The sequence below is a fragment of the Carassius carassius genome, chromosome 45 (genome assembly GCF_963082965.1).
Source record: "Carassius carassius chromosome 45, fCarCar2.1, whole genome shotgun sequence".
In the NCBI taxonomy this organism is placed as follows: domain Eukaryota; kingdom Metazoa; phylum Chordata; class Actinopteri; order Cypriniformes; family Cyprinidae; genus Carassius; species Carassius carassius.
In genome coordinates this window covers 21,084,125-21,111,124 of record NC_081799.1, presented here as the reverse complement: position 1 = coordinate 21,111,124, position 27,000 = coordinate 21,084,125, and the positions used below count along the sequence as shown (strand labels likewise).

Here is a 27,000-nt window from a genome sequence, read left to right as displayed (position 1 = left end):
TGAACATCTGTAACAGCTCAAACACAAGCTTTTCAACCCAGAACGAGAAGTAAAAATCACTGTTCAATGTAAAAGAAGAGACAGAATATTTAAATGTAGCAACAAAAAAAAACAACAACTGCTGTATGCTTAAAGTAATAGTTTGAAGCATTATTACAAACTCTGTGATACTTAATGTCATGCCATTTCAAACCTGTATGACATTCTTTAACAGATATACAGGAATCATTTTGTGTTCTACAGAAGAAAGAAACTGAACTATGCTTTTAAATGCATCACTTGCAAACAACAGAACATAAGACATTTTAAATTAAAAATCATAAAGCACCTCATGAATTTTTACTCATGAATATTGATGTTGTTAGCACAGCTGTTTAGAAAGCATCCATATATACAGTACAAAACAAAAGCCTGCATTGTTCTGCAAACGTTCAGCCAGATCATAACACTGAAATGTCACCCGCATTCATTTTTTGATGCATCAGTCATGCATTTTCATTTGGAACATAGGTGTTCAGTCAAGATGTCAATGTGTAGGCTAATTCTGGAGTTTCTAATGGGTTTTACGTGGAGCTATTTTCAGTTTGTAAGTGAAATATGGTCCGTGGTTAACTTGAAACTTTCCTGTTATAGAAGGACTACCACAATTGTCAGATTCTTCAACAAGCACATAAACTAACATGCTCGTAGTCGATGTGTGTGCACTGTATTTTGGACAATATGAAAGTCTCTTCAAATGTTAACACAGACTTTATTTTACTCTCATCCACAACCACTTTTCTGGACTCCCACTGGAAATTCCCTGGGGAATTTATGGACGTGCTAATTCTCTTCTGGGTTTAAGGACTATGGACTGAAGAACTCTATGATCGGTTTTTTCATTGGTTCGTTCCATTCTTGCATTCAATTGAATGTTTTATCCTGCAGATGTTTTCCTGACATATTCAAAAAGCATCAAAGCTGAACTTGATCTCTCAAGTACTGAAGAATCTATACTACTGATGTGTCTCGTTTAAACCTTTATAATATATTCCCAAAGCTACGTTAAGATGCTAATAATGATACAATGTGAATCATTTACAGAATCATTTTTTATGAACAATGAAGCCATTAGGCATTCAAATATGGCAAAAGACCGTTGAGTTGTTGAATATTAATACACATTAGTCTTCAGTTATTTAATGGTCCAATGTCAGTTTCCACTCTCAAAAAGGCCTAAATTAAAAATGTTTATTTAAAATTTATCTAAAAAACAGTTTTAATAATGGCATAGTTTATTTTTTGCATCTATTTGATTTTATTTAAATAATCATAATTCATAATGCATTTCTTAAATTTGTGTAGAATCATTATAAAACAATTCCGTTCATTCACTATTTTCAGGCACTGTGTAATATCACTGAGCCTGCTGCACACATTGTATGGTAGCAAAGTTCCTTGATTATTACGCCGGAATGAGATATAGTTCCTAGTCATATTCTGTCGGTCTTGGTACATGATGTAACTACAGAAGAGTCAAGTTTTAAATAGGAAAAATACAGAAACTCTATGGTCATTTTTGAACAAGATGCTAATGGTCTAATCAGATTCAATTATCTATGCTAAGCTAAGCTAAAAGTGCTACCACCAGACCTGGAGATCGGCTGAATGGATTCAAAAACTGTAAAACTCAACTGTTTAACTTTAGGGGAGTTGGAAAATGAGCCTATTTCCAAAAAAAGTAGAGTGTTCCTTTAAAAATGGTTGAACTACGGCTAGCTGTGCAACAAGCAATATTTAAATAATCAAAATGTGTGAGATTTATGATAAATATGTAAACTGGCTATTGTGTAAACTCATTTAGTTTATTAGTGCTAATGCAAAAATCCTGTTTTTGAGTGGTTGATGAATATGCATCGCATTAAGTTTATATGTGAACGGTGTAATCCAAATGGATGGAAATTTTTATGCAAATCAAAAACATGTAAAGTTTTTCATTTTAAAAACTCCAAATCCTTATAATTTATCTCTTTCAGATTTTTTTCATCTGACTCTCTTTGACATTCTGTTACTCTGAAACCTCAAAACAATTCATAAAGAACAGGGCAAGGTGATATTGAAAGTCAACAAACCACGAGCTACTTCATAGATGTGCAGTTTTAGAAAATCAACGTCTTGTTTGTCAACCTAATCAGAATATCCAATATGCAATAATACAGTCACAGCCACGTTAAATCTCGTTTGCAGCCATTGCATTTATAACAATCACGTTGCTTCTTTCTAATGCCTGAAAAATTTAGCCCTTAATTTTTGTACCGGTGTAACCAACAGTTTTAATTGTGCAAATCACTTCTACTCAGTCCTGGTAGCACTGTGGTTCATCAGGGCCTGGGCGAGGCGGTGGACGAGAAGGGGGTGGGGCTCGTCCGGGCGGAGCCACCAGAGGGGGCGGAGGCAGGAAGCTTGTTGGTGGTGTGGGCGGAGAAGGAGGCAGAGTCACACTGATGTTCAGACAGGTAGGAGGAAGAGCTCTGGTTGGAGGTGGTGTGTAAGGGGGAGGGGTTATGGATGCTGGGGGCGGGGTTAATGGCAGAGGGGGCAGGGTGCAGGTTGGAGAGTGGGCGGAGCAGCGCGGGGTGGGCGGTAGGGTGCCCTGCGGGACAGGAGGGCATCTGCTCTGGGGGAGGGTGTAGATGTGGCTTGATGGGTTGTTGTAAAGCGGGTATCGAGGGGGCGGGCAGGATTTCACATGGGTAAATTTCATGCAGCGACCCTGAGGAGTCGAACATTCACATTACATTTGTTAAAGCTCTTATATTAATACATTTTGTGTAAGAAATGCAACAAGAAAACAAATATTATTTAGAGATTCTTTTTTTCCCCCAGGACAAAGAATTAAGCCATGTTTTTTGGATGTGACGTCATACACCATTGTTGAAAACAACATAAGATTTTTATTGTTTTTATTTTTTTGCAGTAAATTGATTAAGTGACAGTAAAAAGGCATTTAACAAAAATTTTAAAAAGATTGCTATTTCAAACTTTAAGTTATCACAAATCCTAAACAAAAAAGTTTCACAGTTAACACATATTTAACATTGATAATAAAAAATAATCTGAACAGTAAATCAACAATTTAGGTTTCTGAATGTTCATGTTACATTGAAGACGAGTAATGGCTGCTAAAAAAAATCAGCTTAGCCATCACAACACTAAATAACAGTTTTTAAACATTTTAATATTTAACAATGATACTGTTTTAGTGTGTTTTGATTAAATTAATACAGTGAGCATAAGAGACTTCTTTCATGAATATTAAAAAGTTACCACAAAAGTTTGAACAGTAGTGCATATTAATAGTTTCTGTTTTATGATGTTTCCAAGGCATGGTTTTTAGGAAAATTATTAATTACATATATTTAAATAGTATGTCAAACTCTGACTTCACAAGATCAAGGAAAATCGGATTTCTTATGACAACTCTAATTGTTTCTACTTAAATGTGATTTATTCCACAGTGTGGCTTTGAATGATAAAAAAGGCATTCGTGAGATCATTAGAGTACGGTTTTGTTATATAGCTCAGTGCAGTTTAATATAGCTTTAAAGAGTCAACAGAAGCTCTTGTTTGCCTATGAAGATCCAAAGCAGTCCCATTGCTTTAATTTTAAAGGCCCTCTGATTTCCATCCAACTTTCTTGTTCTATTTAACAGCAGATCAGACACCCCAAAACTCCCCCCTGTGCATTCTTCTGAGGGAAAGGGGAGGGTGGTTAATGTTTTAAGCAGACTATGGTGCATTCCTTTAGGCAGGAGCAATATTAGCAGACTGGTCCTATTGGTCTGAGACTGAGCCAGCGTCCTGAGTACCTTCACTCTGCCTCTGTTTCAGACTGTACTTATTGCTAACAGCTGGCCTTCTTTCATCCTCGATATATATCACAATGTTTTCAAGTGTTCCTCACAATCTGCCTGCAACATTTGAACAAACACAGATTCTGAAATAAGCCAGAGGACTGCTTTATTCAGCATTACCTACTACTACCTTCTGTGGAAAGTTTTTAGCCCTATTTAATGTGCTGTTACAGCTTGAAAATATTGCGATAGAGTTAAGCAATAAGCACAGAGTTTACATGATGAATATCTATGCTATAAATTTGATATGAATTTCGTTTAATAAATTATACGCGACATGTCAAACAATTGGAAAAAAAAAAAAGTATCTTATGCTCACCAAGTACCTTTTCTGAAATATATAATAAAATGCATTTTATTCCTGTGATGGAACTTTGTCAAATTTCAGTTCTAATATGCTGATTTGGTGCTCAATTAATGTAAATGTTGTGTTTTTTTTGTGTGTGTGTGTGTGTGTGTTTATTTTTATTTTTTGGTGCTTACTTCAAACGTCTTAGTGTACTATGGTTTCCACAAAAATATTAAGAAGCAACTGTTTTTAACATTGACAATAAGAAATCATCTTGAGCATTAAATCAAAGCATTTAAGAAGGATTATGTGACACTGAAGGCTGGAGTAATGATGTTGCAAATTCAGCTTTGCATTACGGAAATAAATTACATTTGAAATTACATTGAAATAGAAAAAAGTTGTTTTAAATTGTGAGAATATATCACAATATTACAATTTTTACTGTATTTTAAATCAAATAAATGCAAGCATAAGAGATTAATTTTTTTTAAACATTTGACCTGTTATGTTCAAATCAATTCAACTTTTTTACGATACAAATCATTACAAAGCAACTTTACAGAAAATTAAGTTTCTACAATATTTAGCAGTACCTTATCAGTGGTGACTGTCAGTTTATGTGCATATGCCAGAAATTTTCAGAAAAATTAAAGACGTAGTCAAACAGATGATGAACACTATTAACCACAATTATTATATGATGCAATCACACTTGTAGCAAAATTGGGTAGTTCTGTATGTTGTTTCAGGGTTAGCATCATCTGAGGTCCTCTTATGTGCATACATTGTTAATGTTGTTCTAATATAGAGCATCTGTGTTATGCATGGCGCTATTCATTACCTTCTCTCCCGGCTGAGGTCTCATCACAGATACGCGGTCATATCCTCTCCTAAGCCACACCCACAGGGCATCCAGTTTCCCCTGAAAGAACCGAACACAACAGCGGTTGGAAGAGATCAACACTTCAAAGCACGTCGGTGAGAAATTCAAGCTGCAAAACACATTTAATCAACAATTCAAAGATGTTTTTCAGGGTAGTCTGTAATTGACTACAGAGAGCGGTACAGAGAGACTTACAGAGACTTCCTATCTGTAAAATCACGTTGTTAACTGAGACGTTCCACTATTTTTCCAATTTCATGTCAGAATCAAAGAAAACTAATAAGCTGGTAGAACACTAATAGTTGGAATTTAGTGACCCAGACATCTAATTGACTGATTCTTCGGTGTGTATTTTCAATTTAGTGAATAATAAAGTTTCTCCTTATTTTGGTGTAAAATCACTTTACGGAGTAAATTTTCTGCAGAATCTGGGCCAAGCACACACAGAAGCTTCTCTACATTTCTCTCAACCTATATGTGCTTCATTTCTCACTCTCAGAGTGAACTGTCACCCAACAAAACCCAGAGGAAAGAAAGTGGAAGAAAGAGCGAAAAGGAGTTGGTTTTGTTGGGAAATGTACCAGCTCTGCAAAGCTCATCTCCCTTGGGTCAGCTCAGTTCAGTGTCTGGTTTAAATTAACCCTCCCCTTCCATCTGACAGAGACATTATGAAACAATGCAAGAACGAGTTCCCGGACTGGCTGAGGCCACCACATCACACGCCACTTCTTCTGAGCTCCTTTCAGTATTCTGATGAATGAAGTCGATTGTTGTCCACTAGAAGACCACACCGTAAGCATGACACTGTACTGGGTCATCCATAGCTGTTGTGTTATGTGTTTTTGCAAGGATGCACTGTGATCTTAATATTTTCTGGCTTACTTTGTATTAATTCAACACCTTTTTTACGATGTCATCCCTGGCCAACGTAGACCAGCATGAATTTTCATTCTGGTTCACACTGGTTAAAGCTGGTTTGGTTCTGGTCAATGCCATGCTGTTCACCAGCAAAACTTGATAAATTAAGAATAAAATCACTTTATAGGATGTTATACTAAAAGAAAAAAAAATTCATAAAAAAAATGTCTCATGGGGAGACCATTTAGAGTGTGTAACAAACAATAAAGCGGTATGGATCTAAGCATTAAATCGGTATGGATCGAAGCATTAATCAAATGTCTAACGATATTATTTCTCAACACAACGCAACAAAAATGTCTAACATATATTAAAAGACTTGTTTGTTATAAAAAAGATGAAATTGCCACAAAACTGTCATTTAAATTGATTTGATTTTGACTATTTATTTTTATCTATTTCTCTGTATCATTCTGTATTTTTGGACACCTGGAGTACCTATTTTGTTGTGAATATTTTCTATGAAACAATTTTCATGGCAAGTAAGGCATTGAACTGAATTAAAAATGTAAAACATTTAGAAAGTATTAAATAGTATAATTTTTTTCAAATGTTGAGCGGGAACAGCAAAGGACCACGAGTTGGGATTCGAACTCAGGTCGCCCGTTAGTGCATTTGCATGTCGGGGTGCTAACAAAATATTGCTTTTAAGACGTATTCGAACTTTTAAGGCATTTAGAATATTAAAATGTCATGCTTTATTTTTTTTTTATATTGTGAATGAAAACTGTGGTTGCTCTTGTAGTAACCTCTGAAAGTAAACTGATCTACCTTGATTGGCGAGTACCACTTCTGAGGGGAGATGGGTTTCCGCATGCCATTGTTTAGAGTCCGAGTGGTCGGAAACTCAAACTCTTGCTCTGGCATCTTCACCCGAGCGTTCTTTGCCTTCTCCAGTTTGGCTCCTTCTTCAGTGGATCCCTTATCTCCCCAGCGCACCTGGACACACACATACACATTCATATCATTGCAGTGGACCGGAGCAAATGGAAGCTGTTCTATTCTTTCCAGACACCCTTGCCTTACTTCCATTCTTTTAATGCCGCCAGCTCCTCTCCCACCATAATACGAGGCATCCACTGTTGGCCATTTCTTCTTTGGGTAAGCTTCATCCTCTTCATCCTTCAGAGAAACACAAACTTATTGACTGAAATTCCATGTCGGGTTCTGTTAGTTTTAAATTGTCACTGGAAAAACATTGAGGAAATATTGCTTACAACAATGTTGCAGTAGAAGATGGAAAAAGATGCTGTTGCTCATGCTGGTCAGCCAAACTCATGCTTTAATTTATTAGTTATTAAAAAGATAATTTGAAGTGTTTGGAGGAGCTGATTACAAATGAATGTGTCCTTTGTTTAATTCCATTAGGCTCAAGGGCACACAAGAACAAAGTCATTATTTATTTTCATGAAACAATCTAATGATAATCTTTTCCAAGCACGGACATGAAATGATGTCAGCCTATACCTTCCAGTCATCTATCTGGATTTCATAGCTCATAAGAAAGATAGAATTGGGTTTCCATGTGTTCCCACACGGTCTGACTGCAACATGGGTCTTATGCACATCAAGGCAGCATTTATTTGATAAAAAAATACAGTAAAAACCGTAATACTGTAAAATATAATTTTAATTTAAAATAACTGTTTTCTACTGGAATATATTCTTAAATAAAATTTGTAACTGAATTTTCAGCATCATTACTCGTTTTCAGTGTCACATGAGCCTTCAGAAATATTTTTTAATGTCCTGATTTGCTGCTCGAAACATTTCTTATTATTTGCACATTTGAAAACGGTTTGTTGCTTAATATTGTTGTGGAATATGGAATATTTTAAACCATCATGACCCGTCCCCAGTACAGTACAGTTGATCTTTCTGAAGTAAAGTTCAGATATAAAATTTGGAGTGATGAGCCCTGAGGACAGAAATCAGGTATCAGTTTGCACTTCCACTGCAGACGGTTACCTCAGACACTGCAAGGCCTGCTTTGAGCTTATGGAATTTCCTGTTTTGAAGGAGCAATCGGAGACTTGGAAAGAGGAAGATCTACAATGTGTCCAGGTTGAAATGTGCTACGGACAAATACATTGCTCTAAAATATTCATAACATTGGAGAAGTAGTACCGCATATCCTCAACAGTGGAACTACTCTGTTTTTTCTTTTCTTCCCCTGGTTTTTACATTTATCTTAAAGTGTAAAAAAACAATGAATAAAAATCCTGAAATCTGAGAACTTCTATATCACACAATTTTCTGACAGTCTGTCCTCTGTCATTGTCAGTTTGGCACATCTGTGAAAACTTTGCTGAGCAAATGTTTGGAACAAATGTCAGTAGGTGTCCCTGTTTGAAATTGTGTAAATAGCACAAATAAAAGGAAAAAAGATACATAGAACAAAGCAATGTTTACGTTTTTTCAAGTTTGTAGATATAAGATTAAATAAGAATAATAAGATTAAAGCTTGTTAAAACTATAAAGTAATTCAGTAAAGAGCAGTGAGTGGTTTTCTCTCATTTAATTTCTTGGATTAACATCAAGTACACTGGCAGCAGCTAGTAAATTAGACACAGTCACTTTAACAGACAATGCATCCAGTATAATGATACACATCCGATTTCTTTCTCCGCTGTTTCAGTCAGGAGCAAGAAGAGGCAAAACTCAATTCGTTGTTCAAGGGCTGTGAGATGCGGTGTTCAGAACACAGCGCACAGGTGCTGAATTAAGCTCTTTTGCTTCTTTTTGTGTTTGCATGTTTAAATTGGCAAAGAGTATTTGTTTGTTCAGGCACAGGAGGACGTGAATGAGAGCTCAGCTGGGTGTTCACACGTCAGCTCTTTGCGTGCGCACCGAACACAGCACGCTATTAACAAACCATTAACTAAGACTTGCCTCAATAAACTTCTAATTTGCTGCTTATGAGTAGTTAGTGAGGTAGCTGTTAGGTTTAGGTATTAGGGATGTAGAACATGGTCATGCAGAATATGTGCTTTATAAGTACCTACAAACAGCCAGTATGTTAATAATTGGTCCTTATACTGAAGTGTTGCCATCATCTCTTACCGAACTGTCGTCCATGACTGGTGGCGGTGGCTCATGGACAATCTGTTGATATTAGAATGAAAATTATTTCTTAACTTCAAACTTTTACGTACAATGAATTATAGAATGCATTAATTATAAACTGTATAATGCACTGTATGATCTCATGAATAATTATAACCACAGCTTTAATATATCACAATTTAATAATTTTATAGTATATTCATTATTACTCTTTTAGAAACTATAATGCATTAAAACGTATGACAAACAACCAATCTACATTTTACCTTTGGTTACAATTACTAGAAGTATATTATGAGCAGCTTTAAAATCCTAAATCCTAAAAAGGCTTCAAGTAAAGTTATCAAAATTGTTGTTACAGTTCTTTATGTCACAGGTATCATTTGTGAAGGAATGAAATTAAGATTCAAATGCAAAATATTATTTTAAATGAATGATTCCCTTTCATTCCATCTTACTTACTAGCAAGACTTTATCCAGGGCTCAGAATTTTGCATTCATTTGCACTTCAGAAAAGACTGGGCTCAAAAACTGCTTGAAAACCACTTCTCTGCACCATAATAACTGGATTTTGGGTAACTTTTGAAAAAGAAAGCTTGAGATGAGGGGCTTCAGTGCGAAACTTACCACTGTGCAACAGAGGGGCCAAAACCACCAGAGTGTTGCCATAGCGATCAGCAGCAGCAGTATCAGCAGTGCTATGGCCAAGAACGTTCCGTCGGTCTGATGGACAGAGCAGAGAAACAGATCTGGGGGAGGTTTATGGTCCAAAGGAAATAAACACTGAATAATCTTCCTCGTGCCACACTCAAACCCTTCTGGAAGGGGTTCCACTTAGAAATTTGCGGTGTGATATAGTTGAGGGGGAGAATTAGCTGCAAGGAGCTTTTTAAAACACTATCTTGATCTTGGTGTGTGTGACTATGCTAGGAACCCCTTTAATAAGGCATCTTATATTGAGTGTATTTTCTTTATCTCGTCTGAAATCAATGTTGTATGTCTCGAAACCTGTCACATTTCAGCCCAAAATCAAAGGAAAGAAATCTGAGTCTATATAGTTTTTGAACTTAAAATTAAGCCTATTTTTTTGTTGCATTGACATTTTCATAATTATGTCAATAATAGTAATTTATTATTACTGCAATGCAAAAAATAAGTAGTAATAATATTTAAATAGTAAATTATCTCATCTTTATGGTCATTTAAAAAATCACTGAATCATAGAATATGACAATCACCTTACAAAAAAATTCAAATGCATGCAAAAATCTTGCATTTTACAAGAAAAAAAGTGTGTGTATGTGATATATATATATATACATATACACACAGTGTTGTAAACATGTTTTTGCCCCCTTCCTGTTTTTTTTTTTTTTGCATGTTTTTCAAACTTAAGATTCAGATCATCAAGCAAATTTTAATATTACAAAAAGATAACCTAAGTAAAAACTAAATGCAGTTTTGAAATAATGATTTAATTTATTTAGGGGGGAAAAAACTGTCCAAACCTGCCTGGCAATATGTGAAAAAGTAATTGCAATCAAGCGTTTGTGATAACTGGCAATGAGTCTTTCACATTTTAGCCCACTCTTCTTTACAGAATTGTTTTAATTCAGCCACATTGGGGGTTTTCGAGCATGAATGGACTGTTTAAGGTCATGCCACAGCATCTCATCATCAGATTTAAGCTCGGACTTGACTGGTCCACTCCAAAACCTTAATTTTGTTTTTCTTGAGCCATTCAGAGGTGGACTTGTTTGTATGTTTGGGATCATTGTCCTGCTGCATAACCCAAGTTTGCTTGAGCTTGAGGTCACAAACAGTCACAAACTGACGGCCAGACATACTTCTTCAGGATTTTCTGATAGACTGCAGAATTCATAGATCCTTAAACTATGGCAAGTCGTCCAGGTCCTGAAGTCCCAGATCATCACACTACCACCACCATGTTTGACTGTTGGTATGATGTGCTTTTTATGAAATGCTGTGTTGATTTTACGCCAGATGGAACGGGACACACACACCTTCCAAAAAGTTCAAATTTTGTCTCATCAGTCCACAGAATATTTGCCAAATTTTTTGGCAAATGTGAGATGAGCCTTTGTGTTTTCTTTTTGGTCAGCAATGGCTTTTGCCTTGGAACTCTCCCATGAATGCCGATTTTTCACTCTCTTTCTTTTTGTTGAATCATGAACACTGACCTTAATTGAGACAAGTAAGGCCTGCAGTTCTTTAGAAGTTGTTCTAGGTTCTTTTATGACCTTCTGGATGAGTCGTCGTTCCTCATCGGAAGGTTCACCACTGTTTCAAGTTTTCCCCAATTGTGGATAATGGCTCTGTCCATGGTTTGCTGGAGTCCCAAAGGCATATATTTGCTTTATAACCCTTCCTGATTGATGGATTACAACTATTTTGTTTCTCATCTGTTCTTGAATTTCTTTAGATCGCCGCATGATGTGTTGCTCTTTAAGCATGCTTCACTTTGTCAGACAGGTTCTTTTAAGTGATTTTCTGATTCAACAGGTCTGACAGTAATCAGGTCTGGGTGTTGCTAGTGAAATCAGCTTTCTAAAATAATGTGGTTAATCACAGTTTTAACTCTCTGATTTAACAGGTGTGGGCAATTCATTTTCATGTAGGGCCAGGTAGTTTTGGAGAGCTTTTTTCCCTTAATAAATGAAATCATAATTTAAAAACTGCATTTTGTATTAACTTGCATTATCTTTGTGTAATATTAAAATTGGTTTGATTAACTGAATCTTTTAAGTTTGACAAATTAAAAAAAAACAAGAAGGGGGCAAAATCCCCCCCAAAATTTCATTGCTATATATATATAGCAACACACATATGTGAACCTGGACCACAAAACCAGTCATAAGTGTATATTTTTGTGGCCAAATTAAGTTCTTAGCAATGCATATTACTAATCAAAAATTAAGTTTTGATATATTTACGTTACTAAATTTACAAAATATCTTCAAGGAACACGATGTTAATACTTAGCATCCTAATGATTTTTGGCATAAAAGAAAAATCGATAATTTCAACCCATACATTGTTTTTGTTTTTTTTGGGCTATAGCTACAAATATACCCCAGCGACTTAAGACTGGTTTGTTGTCCAAGGTTACACACACACACACACACACACACACAGTTGCAAGAAAAGTGTAAGTAAACAATTAAAATTTTCCTGGTTTTTTACTTAAATTGGTCATGAAATGTGATCTTATCTTCACAAATATCAACAAACACAATATTACTAAGCTGATAAAACACAAATAGTCATGATCTTTCATGTCTTTATTGAACACACCCATTAAACATACAAAGTAATGGTGGAAAAAGTAAGTGAAACAGTGCTTTAAAGAAGCAGCTGAACCTCCTTTGGCAGCAATGCCTCAAGCAAGTGCTTCCTGTAGTCATGACAATTCTTCCTTACAAAACTGCTTCAGTTCACCTTTATTCTTAGGGCATCTGGTGTGAATGGCTCTGTTGAGGTCATTCCATAGCATATCTATTGGGTTGAAGTCTGGGCTTCACTGGGCTGCTCCAAAAGATATTTCTCTGAAGCCATTCTGAAGTAGATTTACTTTGATCTTTAGGGTCATTATCCTGCTGCACCACAGGCTGCTTCAATTTGCAGACAGCTACCTTGTAGGATATCCTTATGAATTTGGGAATTAATTTTCCCCTCCACAATGGCAAGTGGTCCAGGTCAAGAGGCAGCAAAGCAGCACCAAATCATGATGCTCCCTCCACCATACGTCACTGTTGGGATGATCTTTTCATGTTGGTGTGCTGTGTTCCTTTTAGGCCATACATAGCACTGCATGTTCTTCCAAAACAATTCTATTTGTCCACAAGACATTTTCCCAGTAGTGTCGTAGAGTGCCAATATGTTCTTTGGCAAACTTTAGGCATGCTGAGAGCAGTGGCTTCTTTCTTTGTGTCCTTCCATGGATACCATGCCTGTTCAATGTTTAATGTATGGTTGACTCATGAACAGAGATGTTAACCAGCTTCAATGAATCCTTCAAGTCTTTAGTTGTGACTCTATGGTTCTTTTTCACTTCATTGAGCATTCTGCGTTGTGATGATGTTGGCTGGGCACTTACTTCAATGGAGAGTAGCCACAGTACCATATCATCTGCATTTATAGTCAGTTTGTCTTACTGTGTACTGAAAAATATCTAAAGTCTCTGAGACTAATCTGTAACCCTTTGCAGCTACATACACATCAATAACTCTTGATTGTAGGTCTTCTGAAATTTGTGTAGGTCTTTTTTTGTGAGGCATGGCTCACATCAGCTAATGCTGCTTGTGAATAGCACACTGATGCTGTTTGGATGTTTATATCAGTCAGTTTAACCACAAACAACACCTTTATTTTTGTGTCATTGATTGGATTCCTGGTTTGCCATCACCTGACTCCAACTGGCATTTGGTGACACCAGAATCCTAGTGTTTCATTTACATTTTCCACCATTACTTTGTGTGTATATATATATATATATATATATATATATATATATATATATATATATATGAGTATATATGGTATGGTATATTTGGTCATTTTAATTAATTTACACATTCCATGTGTGTATGTATACGTAAAAAATATTATATATATATATATATATATAATATTTTTTATATATATATATATATATATATATATATATATATATATATATATATGCTTCTGGTGTGAAATGTGACCTGAATTTGTTTTTATTACCATATGTGACCCTGGACACAAAACCAGTCTTAAGTTGCTGGCGTATATTTTTAGCAATAGCCAAAAAAAAAAACATTGTATGGGTCAAAAGTATCGCTTTTTCTTTTATGCCAAAAATCATTAGGCTATTAAATGAAGATCATGTTCCATGAAGATATTTTGTAAATTTCCTACCATAAATATATCAAACCATAATTTCTAATTAGTACTATGCATTGCTGAGAACTTCATTTGCACAACATGCAAAGGCATTTTTCTCAGTATTTGGTTTCTTTTTTTTTTTTGCACCCTCAGATTCCATATTTTCAAAGTTGTATATCGGCCAAATTTTGTCCTATCCTAACAAACCACAAATCAATGGGAAGCTTATTTATTCAGCTTTCAGATCACGTATAAATCTCAATTTAGAAAATGTGACACTTAAGACTGGTTTTGTGGTCCAGGGTCACACATGTTAATAATGAAACACTGTCACATTCCCACATTCAACGTTTCAACAACCCTGTGTTTGGCCTCTGCAGTCAGCAAAAACAGCACCAAACTGCTGCGATCTACCAGTTTGCTCTTGGAATGGCACCCCACCACGAGCGTTAGTTTTTAGAGAGGGCAAGTAGGACAGAATATACTGACTGTGTTCAGAGGGCAGACTGCAGATGGAGCTGAACTAGAGGAACTGCCCAGTGTAGTGGTACTGGCAGTGGCTCTGCCCAGTGTAACAGTGGTAGTGGGCTTGGCACTGCTGCCCTGCAGGGTTACTGTACTCACACAGCTCACAGTGGTGATGGTCACAGAACTGGAGATAAAACTCAGGCCGTTGTTCATACTGACATGGAGGGAGGCAGTCCTATGAACGAAAAAGAGACAGACAAATCCGGAAATTATACAATATATGTATTTTTTTGTCAATTTAGAAAATATTTAATCTATTATCTCTTTCAGTACCGCTTAACATATTTAAATCTGTTCTGCAAATTTTCCTGCTGAATACAAAACAATATGTATTCCAGTTGTGCTTAAATTACATATAAAGTATACTACCATTTAGGGCTGGGCGATATTTCTAACGATATGATCATGCACATCTAGTCAGTAAATCTGGTTCCGTGATTACCACTAAATGGCCATCACCAGCTTTCAAATGGAGCGGCATTTAATAGACAGAGCCGTAGATCACTGACAAGCTAAGCAATATTGTGTTCATTGCTGCCAATTTAGCGGTAATCATGTAACCAGATTTACTGGCTGGATGCGCATGATCATATCGTTAGAAACTGTATATCGCCAAGTTTCGCTACCATTCATTAGCTTGTTGTGGTCCCTGAGTAAATAAGTCTCTTAGGTTCACCAAGGCTATATTTATTTGATCAAAATACAGTACAATATAACACAGGAGAAACAATAATAAGGTGAAATTACAATGACAAATTAAAATAACTTTCATTAATAGCTTTCATTATGTTTCAGTAAAATTACATATTTAGTCTTGTTAAAAAAATTATTTCATGGCGTAACAAAATCTCTTTTTTTCTGTAGATTTTTTACATTCTTTAATTCAAAATGATGAGCATTTACAAGAGTTATGACAATTACTTAGCAAGCATTTACAATTAGTTTAAATTGAAAGTGCTTAAATGCATGGGAGAAGAGTTCCTTTCATAGAGATTACTTTGGACGTCTTTCTGTCCTGTATTTTCATTTGGCTCTTGGCATGTGTGTTTCTCTTTCCATTCTAGCTTTATTTGCTTCAGCTGAAGAGAAAGCTTCCAGTAAGACTTACGTTCCCTCCTCCTTCAGTACCGGTGCTGGGCAGAGCAGGTACGTGTCTTCGACAACCAGAGGCCTCTTCACTGAAGAATAACAACACACAGAAAAAAAAAAAAAGAGTTTGATAAATGTCCTCAGGGTTGATATCAGTAATTTGGTTTCATTTCACGAATTGTTTGCAAATAATTTAACAGCAGTTTAACCCATAAGCCAGTCTATATCACCGTTACACATTTTCATTTCACCGTGCACTACTTAAAAGAAAGAAATTACTTCTTATTTTTCTGAGAAATGATTACTTTTATTCACCAAGGGCAAAATACAATTCTCAAAAGTTGAAGTAAAGACATCTATAATGCGACAATAAATGATTTCATGTTTCCAAATAAATGCTATTCTTTTGAGCTTTCATTTCATCAAAAAATCTGGAATGTATCGTAGTTTCCACGAAAAAATTAATAAGATAACTAATAATAAGAAATGTTTCTTGAGAAGTAAATCAGCATATTAAAATAATTTTTCTGAATAATCATGTGACACTGAAGATTGGAGAATTTTTTTTACTGTATAATTCAATCAAATTAATGACTGTGACCTTGCATGAGAGACTTACCAAACCCCAACTTATGAACAGCAATGTAGTTTGCACCAAAAAGAACAGACATTTATTGCTGTTTGTAATAAACAAATCAATAATAAACAAGATATCATATCTTTCATATTTTTGGGAGAATAATGGTGAGTATTTCTTGTTAAAGGAATAGAGAATAAAAATTCACTCACCCTTAGGTCATCCAAGATGTAGATTAGTTTGTTTTTCATCAGATTTGGAGAAATTTAGCATTACATCACTTGCTCACCAATGTATACTCTGCAGTGAATGGGTGCCAATAGAATGAGAGTCCAAACATTTGATTAAAATTACATCACAATAATACACAAGTGCAGTAATCCACACCAAATGAAAATCTCTTCGTAAGAAACAAACTAATCATTAAGACCTTTTAACTTAAAACCTTAATTTAAATCCAAAATCCACAATAAGTGGGAAAGGTCCATCTCCTGTTTCACATCACATCAAAATCCACTGACGTATTTGTTTTCGAACTGTTTTGGATTGTTTCACTTATAAAATGATGTTGGATCTGTGAATATTTCTCCCCTGATTATTATATTTTTCACTAAAGAAAGCAATATTATTAATCTGAGGACTCACTTAAATTAAAGTTAAAAATGTCTTTGATTGGTTTGGTACAAAGAAGCTGATTTGATGGACTGGTGTCATGCGCATTACTTGTGAATTATTGTGATGTTTTCATCGGACTCTCATTCTGACTTCACCCACTGCAAAGGATCCATCATATTTCTCCAAAAGTGTTCAGATGAAGAAACAAATTCATTTACACCTTGTAAAGTGAGCAAATATTCACAAATGTACATTTTTGCGTGAAATGTTCCTTTGATGCAAGACTCCGTGCCATGAGTGCTAGAGTGTTCGGGTGAATGTTTTGGGTGGTTGCTAGGTGGTTACTTACTGGCTCAAGCCAAGAGTACACCCTCAAGCTTCTATGATATTTTGTTTTGTAGATTTGACTCAAGTCCCACTTGTATTGTAAATCTATTGAATTATTTTCTTATAATAGTACACCTCTTCTCAATAAGCCACATGATTTGAGGTATTATTTAAACATTGAAGGACAAGTTGCACTGAAGTTTGAAAGCCCCTACACATGAGTAATGTTGATGCTTGCCTTAGCAATAACCACTAATAATTATTTTCAGAAGACAAACGCTGAAACTCTATTGCATATCTTTACCACTTTGGTTCAGCCTAAAACTAAAGGGCAGAATTTTTATCCACGTGAAAAATTAGAACCTGGAAAATGTTTGACTCCAAAGCCTATTTACCCTGGCATTGACTCATTCACACACACACACTGGTGAGATGGACTTTGCATTCCCCATGCCATCTGATATTCTTTAAGTAAAGCAGCAGCTGGGAGAGAAGGATAGATGCTCAGAGCTCAGAAATCATTAGGACATCAATACTGCAGCAGACCAATTTCTAGCCATTCGCTTCCAAGATAAATCCAGCATTCCAATCGCTGTGCGTTGAGCCATTTTATTAGTTACCCAATGTAATGGTTATACAAGAGTCTTATGATGGGGAGTAGAGTTTAGTGCTAGAACCTAAAAGAATAGAAATTTCTCACCTAAATGTGAAAAAGAGCTTTGAAGGTGCTTTTCATGTTATTGGTTAAAGCACTTGATAAGAAAATTGATACAAAACAATTAAAAACCTCTAACATATTTGAATAAAAATCCTGTTAATATTTTCCATGGTGTGTTTTTTAATGGTGTGTGGATATGTTTGTGCACATGTGGTTTGTGTTGAAGTTAAGTCTTGTGATTTACAAGTGCTGCGGCCAACCTTTCTCGAGCGGCATGCTAGCGCATCATTGAAAACACGACAGCCGCTGACATTTGGATTCAATTGGCTTCTTTACCAGTACAAAAAACTGTGTGCATTGCCACGTGAGCAAGGTCTTTGCTACATTAGCCTGGCCTGGACTCACTTCTATGGTTTAACAACTTTCACTCTTACTCCTTATCAAATGAGGAGATTGTTAATGCCAATACAGGTTAACCTATTATTAATTCAGCAGCACACACCTGGCAGTTCAAGAAACAGAAATCGTTCTCTGCTGTTTTCACTTACTCACGGTGAGGGTGTTGTTGATATAGAAACTGCAAAGGATTCTGCTCACATCACGGGCGTGAAGGAATCCGTTTCCTCGAACTACCACTTCAAAAGATTCTTGAACAGAGGAGACACATTATATATACATATATAAATATCTCTCTCTCTCTCTCTCTCTCTCTCTCTCTCTCTCTCTCTCTCTCTATATATATATATATATATATATATGTATAAACATTCAGACAGAATTGTTTGTCCAAAAATAATATCTTAACACTTTTGGTTTGGATCGCTTTTGTAAAATTCAGATTTGTTTTGCGGTTGTATATGGCAATAAATAAATAAAAATGTTTATTTCCTAGCTGAACTAGGTCTTTGCTTCAGGTCTGATGTCTGTTTACCTCCTGCACAAATACTTGAGGGCTCCACGGCGAGGATTTCTATACAGGATCTCTTCAGGATCTGAGGCAAGAAAAGACAAGTGATTTTATGGTTGAATATTTTAAGTAAGTCAAAGCAACCTCATAAATGACTGATTTGAAGCAAATATGCATCAACTCACAATTGATTTTAATAAAGTTTGGCATTAGCTTAGCACTGTAACTATAAATGTTAGAGATAATAGATATTTTAAAAATGTTTGGAAACTAAATTTCATTTTTAGTTTTGAATGTTATAATTGTATTTGTAAAACGCGATTTATTTTTTTATAATTTTATATTTGTATTTTTTTTATTTATATATATAAAACATTTATCTCACTTTGCGTGCCATTTTGGATGGATCTTATTTTTCCACTGAACCACTGAGTTTGTTGCAATGCATAATGTTTTTTTTGTTTTGTTTTGTTTTTTATTCCGTGAAATACTGCATTAGAATTTAGAAAATAAATAAGCCATTTATGTGTCAAAAGCTCAAAGCTGAGACCATAAAATGCTGCCTACATAGGCAGCTCCAAAGTTCATAGCTCATTTGAAACATCAATAAAATCATCAGTAGAAGAAATAAGAGTAGCTGTATAGAATTGTATTAAATTCACTCACCGAATCAATGACCCCTTGCAGGGCTTCAAAGCCATCATTAACAGGAAAGACATGATCTTTGCTGTCAGCTATAGTTGCCAGCTGTGTCCGAATGAGAAATCATGAAAAATGCTTGTGTATTCTTTCATACACTGTATTTTAGTTAACGAAAGATCAAGAATGTGGTGACCTGTTCACAGCGATGGGCCACATCATTCTGATCTGTGTGCGGATGTCACCTCACCTGGGTTTCATTAAAGTCCTTCACTCCTACACAGTACACAGAAGCTCCCAGCTGACGTGAGCGACCCGCCTGCCATTCAAACATATCAAAGACAGGGTTCAAGAGGATGTTTTGTTGGGGTGCATACAGTATATTCATTAAGTGACACCTCGTGTGAAAAATCAGGCTATGCAAATATGATCTAGATAATAAAAGAGACACAGTCTGAGAGAAAAGAGGGTCCAATTAACGTTCAGTTAATTTTATCAATAGTTCCTGCAAATAGTCAGCGCTTAAGCCTGTTGGTGCTAAGTACATTTTTTCATGCACAGAGGACAAAGAAAAGGAAAAAAATGTCAGTTCTATAAAAGAATTCAAGGTCTACGGTCACACCTCTCTGGCTGCCAAGTCAAATTCATTCTCGCGCAATTCTCCATCTGTCAGAGCAATGATGACACTCGCTGTGCGGTATCCTAACACAGAGTACAAAGAGAGAAACTAAGTCACAAAACCACCAAGAACCGTCCAGAATGTGAGTTATTCAATGACTTTAAGGTTTATTTGTTTACTTTTATTTAAATTATAATTAAGGTAGGCCTACTACAGGTTCACTTTGCGCAGCTGAAATGTCTTTTGATGTCCATAGCGACTTTGCCAAATGGCATCTTTTAACTTTAAACATTTTAAACTTTCTTTTTAGTAACAGAATGACATAATAATAGTTTTCTTAAACCTAGCCTAAGTTTTGTCACTGTACCATTACAAACAGCGAGCAAGCAGCTGTACCACCTCTGGTACACATTGTGAATTGTGAAGTGACATTCAGCCAAGTATGGTGACCCATACTCAGAATTTGTGCTCTGTATTTAACCCATCCGAAGTGCACACACACAGAGCAGTGAACACACACACACACTGTGAACACACACCCGGAGCAGTGGGCAGCCATTTATGCTGCGGCGCCCGGGGAGCAGTTGGGGGTTCGGTGCCTTGCTCAAGGGCACCTAAGTCATGGTATTGGAGGTGGAGAGAGAACTGTACATGCACTCCCCCCACCCACAATTCCTGCCGGCCCGGGACTCGAACTCACAACCTTTCGATTGGGAGTCCGACTCTCTAACCATTAGGCCACGACTTCCCAATGTTACATTAGTAACATTTTGACGAAGCGTCTATTGCCAGTTATTTGTATTTTGTGTCAGTACGTCATAAATGGAAAAAAGAATCAGTCTAGTGCCAGGGATTTGTCTTGACATGCCGTAGCAAACCCGCATGTGGAAATCTTTCGCTTCAAGCTAAGTTGCCTATCGTGTCAAAGTTTACTGAAATTAGGCCTACTGTATATTACGTAAATGTATGACCACGGCTTACTTTTAACTTTTGAGGTTGTTGTAACGCTGTTTAAAAGTATAGCCTATAGTATACTTAACTTTAAAAAAAGTTTTAAAAGGGACCTATTATACAAAATTCACTTTCATATGTTGTTTGGACATAAATGTGTGTTGGCAGTGTGTGTACGCAACCACCCTATAATGATAAAAACCCACCAGCTCTTTTTTTTAATCCCCCAAAATAATAAGCAGTGTCTTTAATGATGTCATATTAGCCGCAGGCCCCGCCCACGAAAGTTGACAGACACCCCCCCTGAGCGATAAGATGCTTGTACTAATAGCGGAGTGTTTATTTGCTATCCGGAGCTTGAGCTCTTGAAGCTCAGATAGCACTCCGCCCTCTTCCCCAGGATACTAAGCTCATTTGCATTTAAAGGGAAAGACACGAAAATGTCTTGGCTCATACCCTAAAAGTGGCAATTTTAAAAAGGTACTTTGAGTTAAAACTTCACATACACACTTCACATCTTAAGAATTTGATATATAACGTACCGTCACCTGTTCCATAGTATATCTGCTCACTTGCCTAAAAAACACAAAATACACTGTTTCAATGAACAGTGCTTTTGATCTTATGTCTACTTTACTGGAGGCAATGACAGAAATAACGTCTTACCCTCTGAAAACCTTTGTGCATGAAGGTATCTCCTCCTGGCAAGACTCTCTGAAGTTCCTCCAGTCCAGCACTAATCTGATCCCTAAAAATAACATTTTTGTCTTTTGAAATGGTGCATTGCTTTTTGTTCAAATGATGAAATGTAAATAAGATACAATTGTTGTAATTGACACTTTTTACATTTTTTTTATTTATTTGGACCATCTAAGCTAGTACCAAACCAAAGGTCACCAGCATAAAGGTTGGACAAGCATGGAAATGAGAGCCTCCTCCAGCTCTTCTTGGTTTGTTTGATAAATACAAGATACAGATAAAGCTGACAGACTCGCAGCAGGTACAATGAAATCAAAGTAGTGGAAAGCTTTTCAGCCAGAGTTGGCAGTTTGAAAACACAGCATGAGCTGAACACAGCATTGAACTCTTGCCTGTCTTCTGTCAGCTTCATCAGGATTCTTCCCTCCGTTGAAAAGACTATGAAGGACATGCGGAGCTGGGGGCTGAAGACAGAACATAATAGGTAAGAATTTATTTTTTTTATTTAGAAACCATCATGCTGCAGTTGCCCCCTATTTGACATTAATTGGGTCAAATAGGATTCAATCATAGATATTTCTGCTATACAATCTGTCTTGTCCTTAGCATCTACATTGGCTTACAGCAGTAAAATGTACAGTGTTTTGACAAAACAAAACAGAACAACTTAAGCTTTAGTTTACATATCTGAATTTTTTTATGCATAATAATACAGTAATCTGACCGCAAGAAAATAATAAAAACTATACAGTATGAGTTTCTTCCAGAATCACCTGATGAACTTGTGTGCAAGGTGATCAACAAAATAGTAGATTTCATTCCAGTGGTACTGTACACTTCCAGACCTGAGGATGAAGAAAGGTTATGACATGAAGACAATATAGATTTAAAGCATTTAAGTATTCAGAATTAGAATTCAGTATTTGTATTTGGAAAAAATAATTAACACAAATTTATTTTTCCTTGGGTAAAATATAAAACTAAGTGGCAAAGTATATTGGTCAGTTCCTCTTTCTTTATTCTTTTTAATATTAGTATATCTTTTTAGTATTTTTTATTATTTACAAACATATGTCTATATATATATATATATATATATTCGTGCTAGTGCGTGCCAGGGCCAGTATTATTTCCACTGTCACTTCCGGGGGCTTGATCTTGCCTCGTCGGGGCTTCCTCGGGGCCAACGGCCAGGGTTTTTTGGCCCGACGAAAACCTTGGGCCAAAGCGGGCCAGCTGGGGCTAGAGGAGGGGTTATGAACAAAGGCGGAGTTTCTCCATGTCTGGAGAGCGTCAGCGCCGCGGATCATTTCAGAAAGATAACAGCTTTAACACCAGCATTAAAGACTTTTTAAAATAAGTTGAGCTCAAAACTCACTCTTAGTCAGCAGCGAGTGTTTGAAATAACTTGATCCGATGTTGATTATGATCACCATACAAGGCAGAAATATTTATAAGCGATGTAAGTAAACATGGTAAATGCAACCACTTGGAGAAATCAGACGTCAGCTTCACAATTGTGTATTTATTTAGTAACATATTTTATCTGTCATAAGTCTCGTCTCGAGAGTTTAGCTCCGCGTAGCATATGTCATCAAAATATAATAATGGTTTTTGTTCGGGAGCTTTTATAAAAATAGAGATATTATCATTCATTCTAAATGTGACGTATAGGCTACTGTGGCTACAAATAAACCAAAACAGACTCGACTGAATAAGCAGGCTATTTTCATAAGCGTTAAAAATAAATAAAATAGAAATAAATGTATTTCTGTGTGACTAATTTTGAGTCCTGATAAATTAATTCATAATGGTCAATGTATCACTTATTCTATAGTAAAACATAGATGCTTTTGAATTTGAATATTTAACAAAGCATGCAAACATACAAAGCCGGCAACCATATCACCTTGGACCCCAAGACCGGTTTCCCACTGAAGCTAAGCAGGGCTGAACCTGGTCAGTACCTGTATGGGAGACCTCCTGAGAAAACTAGGTTGCTGCTGGAAATGGTGCTAGTGAGGCCAGCAGGGGGTGCTCACCCTGTGGTCTGTGTGGGTCCTAGCCCCAGTGTAGTGATGGGGACACTATACTGTCAACAAGCACCGTCCTTCGGATGAGATGTTAAACCGAGGTCCTGACTCTCTGTGGTCAGTAAAAATCCCAGGATGTCTTTCGAAAAGAGTAGAGGTCCTGGTTAAATTCGCCAATGGCCTCTGACCATCATGGCCTCCTAACAATCCCCATATCTGCTGATCGGCTTCATCATTCTGTCTCCTCTCCACCAGTAAGCTGTTGTGTGGTGGGCGTTCTGGTGCACTACGGCTGCCGTCGCATCATCCAGGTGGATGCTGCACACTGGTGGTGGATGAGGAGATACCCCCTGACAATGTAAAGCGCTTTGAGTGCCTAGAAAAGAACTATATAAATGTAATGAATTATTTTTATTATTATTATTATAAACAAACGGCCGCTTTTATCGTGTTCATTTTGTAACCGCGCTAGTTCCAGTGACTTATTTCTTAGTTTTCTGATAATTTCTCTTTGTTGGTGAATGATGGGGTTGCGTGACATTGTTTCTGAAAGGCGTGTGAAGGGCGGGTTTTAGTTAAGCACAGCGGAGCTTCAGGCCTGACTGTGGAAACGCTGCGCTATTCTGGCCTCGGTGCTACTGGCCTGAAGCTAATAGCCCCATCCGGCCCGTTTGAAGCCCTGGCTCGCACTGGCCCAACAGTGGAAATGCGGCTAATGGTTTTAAGTCAGTTAAGTATTTCTATCTTTTGCTGTAGTATGTCAGTAGGAAATATCAGTTTACTTTTGCAAACATATTTTTTGCCATTAATTGGGAGATTCCAGTGAGATTTTCGTTTCTGACACAGAGAATGATATCTGAGCATCTATTCGCTAACTCTTTCTTAAGTGGGCTGCTTTAATGGCTCAGATTGTGTAATAGCTCATCTTGCTGGGCAGTTGCGGTGGAGACAAATCAGAAAAAGAATTTTAAGCTTACGTAAGCAACGCTGAAGCCATCCAAAAGCAGTATAAGCTTTTCTCAGCGCACATCCACCCCCACAAACACACTAGTGCTGCTAATTCAGTCTTGATAAATTCAACAGATGTTGATAAACACTTAAAAAAAAAACAGGCTATTATTGTCTCAAATTTTTTTGGCTGTTCTATTTTAATACAAGTTATTTAATGTGTGTGTATGTATATATATATATATATATATATATATATAATCTGGTATGTAGATATGGAGCCAAGTCCAGACAATTCACGTCCCAGACCAAGTCTAAACTTCTCAATGCTTAAATTCAGAGGCAGAGACCAAGACCAAAACTTGAGACAGAAATCGAGGCCAAGACACTGAGTAATGACACTCAGACCAGAGATTTTGTGTTCTCGAGATCAAGACTCCAGCTTTTCTCTAAACAAACTAGCAGACATGTTGATATTTAAATTCAAACCTGAGAAGAAGCAGACTTTGAAAATGAAAAAATCAGATTTTTTTTCTGTGTGTTTATCAAGAATTGTAGTATGAATGATGAAATGGTTGAATGGTTGAAAATGGCAGATATTGATCGCATAGACCAGCGTCTCAGCATTGTGCCTGTTTCTGTACTGTTTCAACAGGAAAATGAAACTTGCATCATGAGCCAAGTCTTTGCTATGACTTCATCAGATAAGAACCTACAATCACTGAAAAGACTTTTCCTTAATCCGGGATGTTGTCCTACACTGCAAAAGCATTGTTTTATTCTGTCGCATTCCAAAGATTTTGCATGCATATTAAATTTAATTCACTCTAAATTCATCACAGGGTTTGCATTGTTCACATGTCTTCTCGCTGAGTTTATCTGTGTTTTGCATGACTGAACAATTGCATACTTCTCTTTCTCCCTCCCCTCTTTCTCTTTCTCATTCCCATATCATTTGTGCTCAGATACGAACTCTGCTTCAAAACAGCTCTGAGGCTTTGGAACATCTGGCCCTGCTGGTGAAAAGGTTCAGTACATTAAGCACCCAAAAAACCCTGAACGCTACCTCTTACCTTCACCTCATGACACCCGATATCTTCAATATTCTAGGCTTTCCTATAGAACAATGACCTAAAATAACTCGAAACTGTTGTATTTGTTCTTGAACTGAATATACTAATTATAATATGCAACCAAACCCAGTGCAAAACCTCAGAAATAGAGCTAGACAAAGGAAAAAAAACCTTTAAACCCCAAATATCCTACAACCATTATTTAAGAGTCTATTTAAAAAAAAAAAAAAAAACCTTCAGAGTGCAGGTTGAGGTTTTCTTTTCTTTCTTTGCCAAGCTCTTTGTGTTTTCTGGAGGTGGGTTGTTGTCCTCATAGTTACTATTTTATGGTAAATGGTTCCATATGCATACACATAGCTATTAAAAATGCAATTGAAGAGAGAGTACTGCAGTGCAATTCTGTGTTTAAGGATTTTGTCTGCATGGATGGAACTTGTATAATTTAGTATACTATAAATGTACCCTTCAGTACAAGTGACAGATGAGATGAACAGCCACATATATGTGTTCATGCTGACTAGGTGATTTAGCCAACCTTTTGAGACACCTACTATATACTGCAGAGAATATACAGTAAATGTAAATTATACATTTCCAAGACCTTCAGATAGCAGATGGTTTACACCAGATATATGGGCACATACAAACCACATATATCATTCATGATTTGTAGCAGCAAGAGCACGAGAGACTGTAATGATACTCCACACTGCCGAATCACTGGCTGGATGTGTCTCTTTGGAGACCAATATCACCTAACCAGCAATAGATTCTCAGGTGTCATTTCATAAAATGCTCTCAAAGCTTATGGTAATGAAAAAAGACAAACTCACTTGTCCAGCACAAAGTAAAGGTCAAACCCTCCATAGCATGAGGACCCGGCCTCCCAGCGTTCATAGCTCTGTCCAGCACAGCAGCTGAGCCTCAGGATAAGCATCAAAAACAAGCCTATAAGCAGCCTTTCACCTCCACGCCAGTCCATGGACATTATTCCAGTCTGGTTATCTCAACCTTGCAGAAGTCAGTAACACTTCCCAGCAACGCTTCAAAGCAAAACATCCAACTTTGGTGGAGATGATTTTGTCTGTAGTCTCTGATCCATCCAGATTGGAGCAGGTCAGGTCTCAGTGCATGTCTGTGGCAGAGTCCCAGAGCTGCAGTCAGATCCTGAGGAGCTCCAGTCAGACTGGCCTGAATTGCTCTCTCTCTCAAAAGACACACACTCAGATAGCTCAAATACAGCTGTGCTGTCGTTACAGATGTGTTTCAGGCTTCTAAAGGTGCTAGCCCTTAACGTAGCCTTGAGGCATATGTTAAATGTGACGAGTTAGTTTGAAAACTTAATAAAATAATTTAATTCTCTCTGGTGTTGTCTGGATCTCTGTGAAAATGTGGATTTAT

At 36.7% G+C, this 27,000-nt stretch overlaps 1 protein-coding gene and 2 long non-coding RNA genes across 4 annotated transcripts; 2 read left to right on the top strand and 1 right to left on the bottom strand.

Moving 5' to 3' along the window:
• Positions 1-1,822: 1,822 nt before the first annotated feature.
• Positions 1,823-27,000, bottom strand: LOC132127543 (anthrax toxin receptor 1-like). 2 transcript variants are annotated; one of them, XM_059539450.1, is made up of 18 exons: positions 26,433-27,000; positions 22,319-22,390; positions 21,938-22,009; positions 21,513-21,594; positions 21,389-21,422; positions 19,899-19,978; positions 19,527-19,595; positions 19,304-19,384; positions 18,662-18,722; positions 18,279-18,377; positions 15,573-15,642; positions 14,426-14,639; positions 9,680-9,775; positions 9,050-9,091; positions 7,013-7,108; positions 6,758-6,925; positions 5,027-5,107; positions 1,823-2,752 (listed from the first exon to the last, which is right to left on the bottom strand). In XM_059539450.1, exons 1-18 carry the CDS (start codon positions 26,585-26,587, stop codon positions 2,336-2,338), a joined length of 1,989 nt encoding a protein of 662 aa, XP_059395433.1. In that variant the 5' UTR covers positions 26,588-27,000; the 3' UTR covers positions 1,823-2,335. The 2 variants fall into 2 exon arrangements, with proteins under 2 accessions (XP_059395433.1, XP_059395434.1); XM_059539451.1 differs by having other exon boundaries at positions 14,561-14,639.
• Positions 2,394-15,623, top strand: LOC132127544 (uncharacterized). The gene is made up of 4 exons (XR_009427539.1): positions 2,394-2,495; positions 5,044-5,163; positions 5,730-5,860; positions 15,529-15,623. It is a non-coding gene; the product is annotated as an uncharacterized LOC132127544 (long non-coding RNA).
• Positions 21,650-25,735, top strand: LOC132127545 (uncharacterized). The gene is made up of 3 exons (XR_009427540.1): positions 21,650-21,846; positions 21,952-22,029; positions 25,492-25,735. It is a non-coding gene; the product is annotated as an uncharacterized LOC132127545 (long non-coding RNA).

Bases quoted from the DNA above. Each gene is read 5' to 3' on its own strand.
- LOC132127543 (XM_059539450.1), bottom strand. From the start codon at position 26,587: ATGTCCATGGACTGGCGTGGAGGTGAAAGGCTGCTTATAGGCTTGTTT. The intron at 9,776-14,425 runs GTCAGTATATTC...TCTGTCCATCAG, and splicing joins CAGTCTGCCCTCTGAACACA to ACCGACGGAACGTTCTTGGC. The intron at 9,092-9,679 runs GTAAGTTTCGCA...TAATATCAACAG, and splicing joins GGCCCCTCTGTTGCACAGTG to ATTGTCCATGAGCCACCGCC.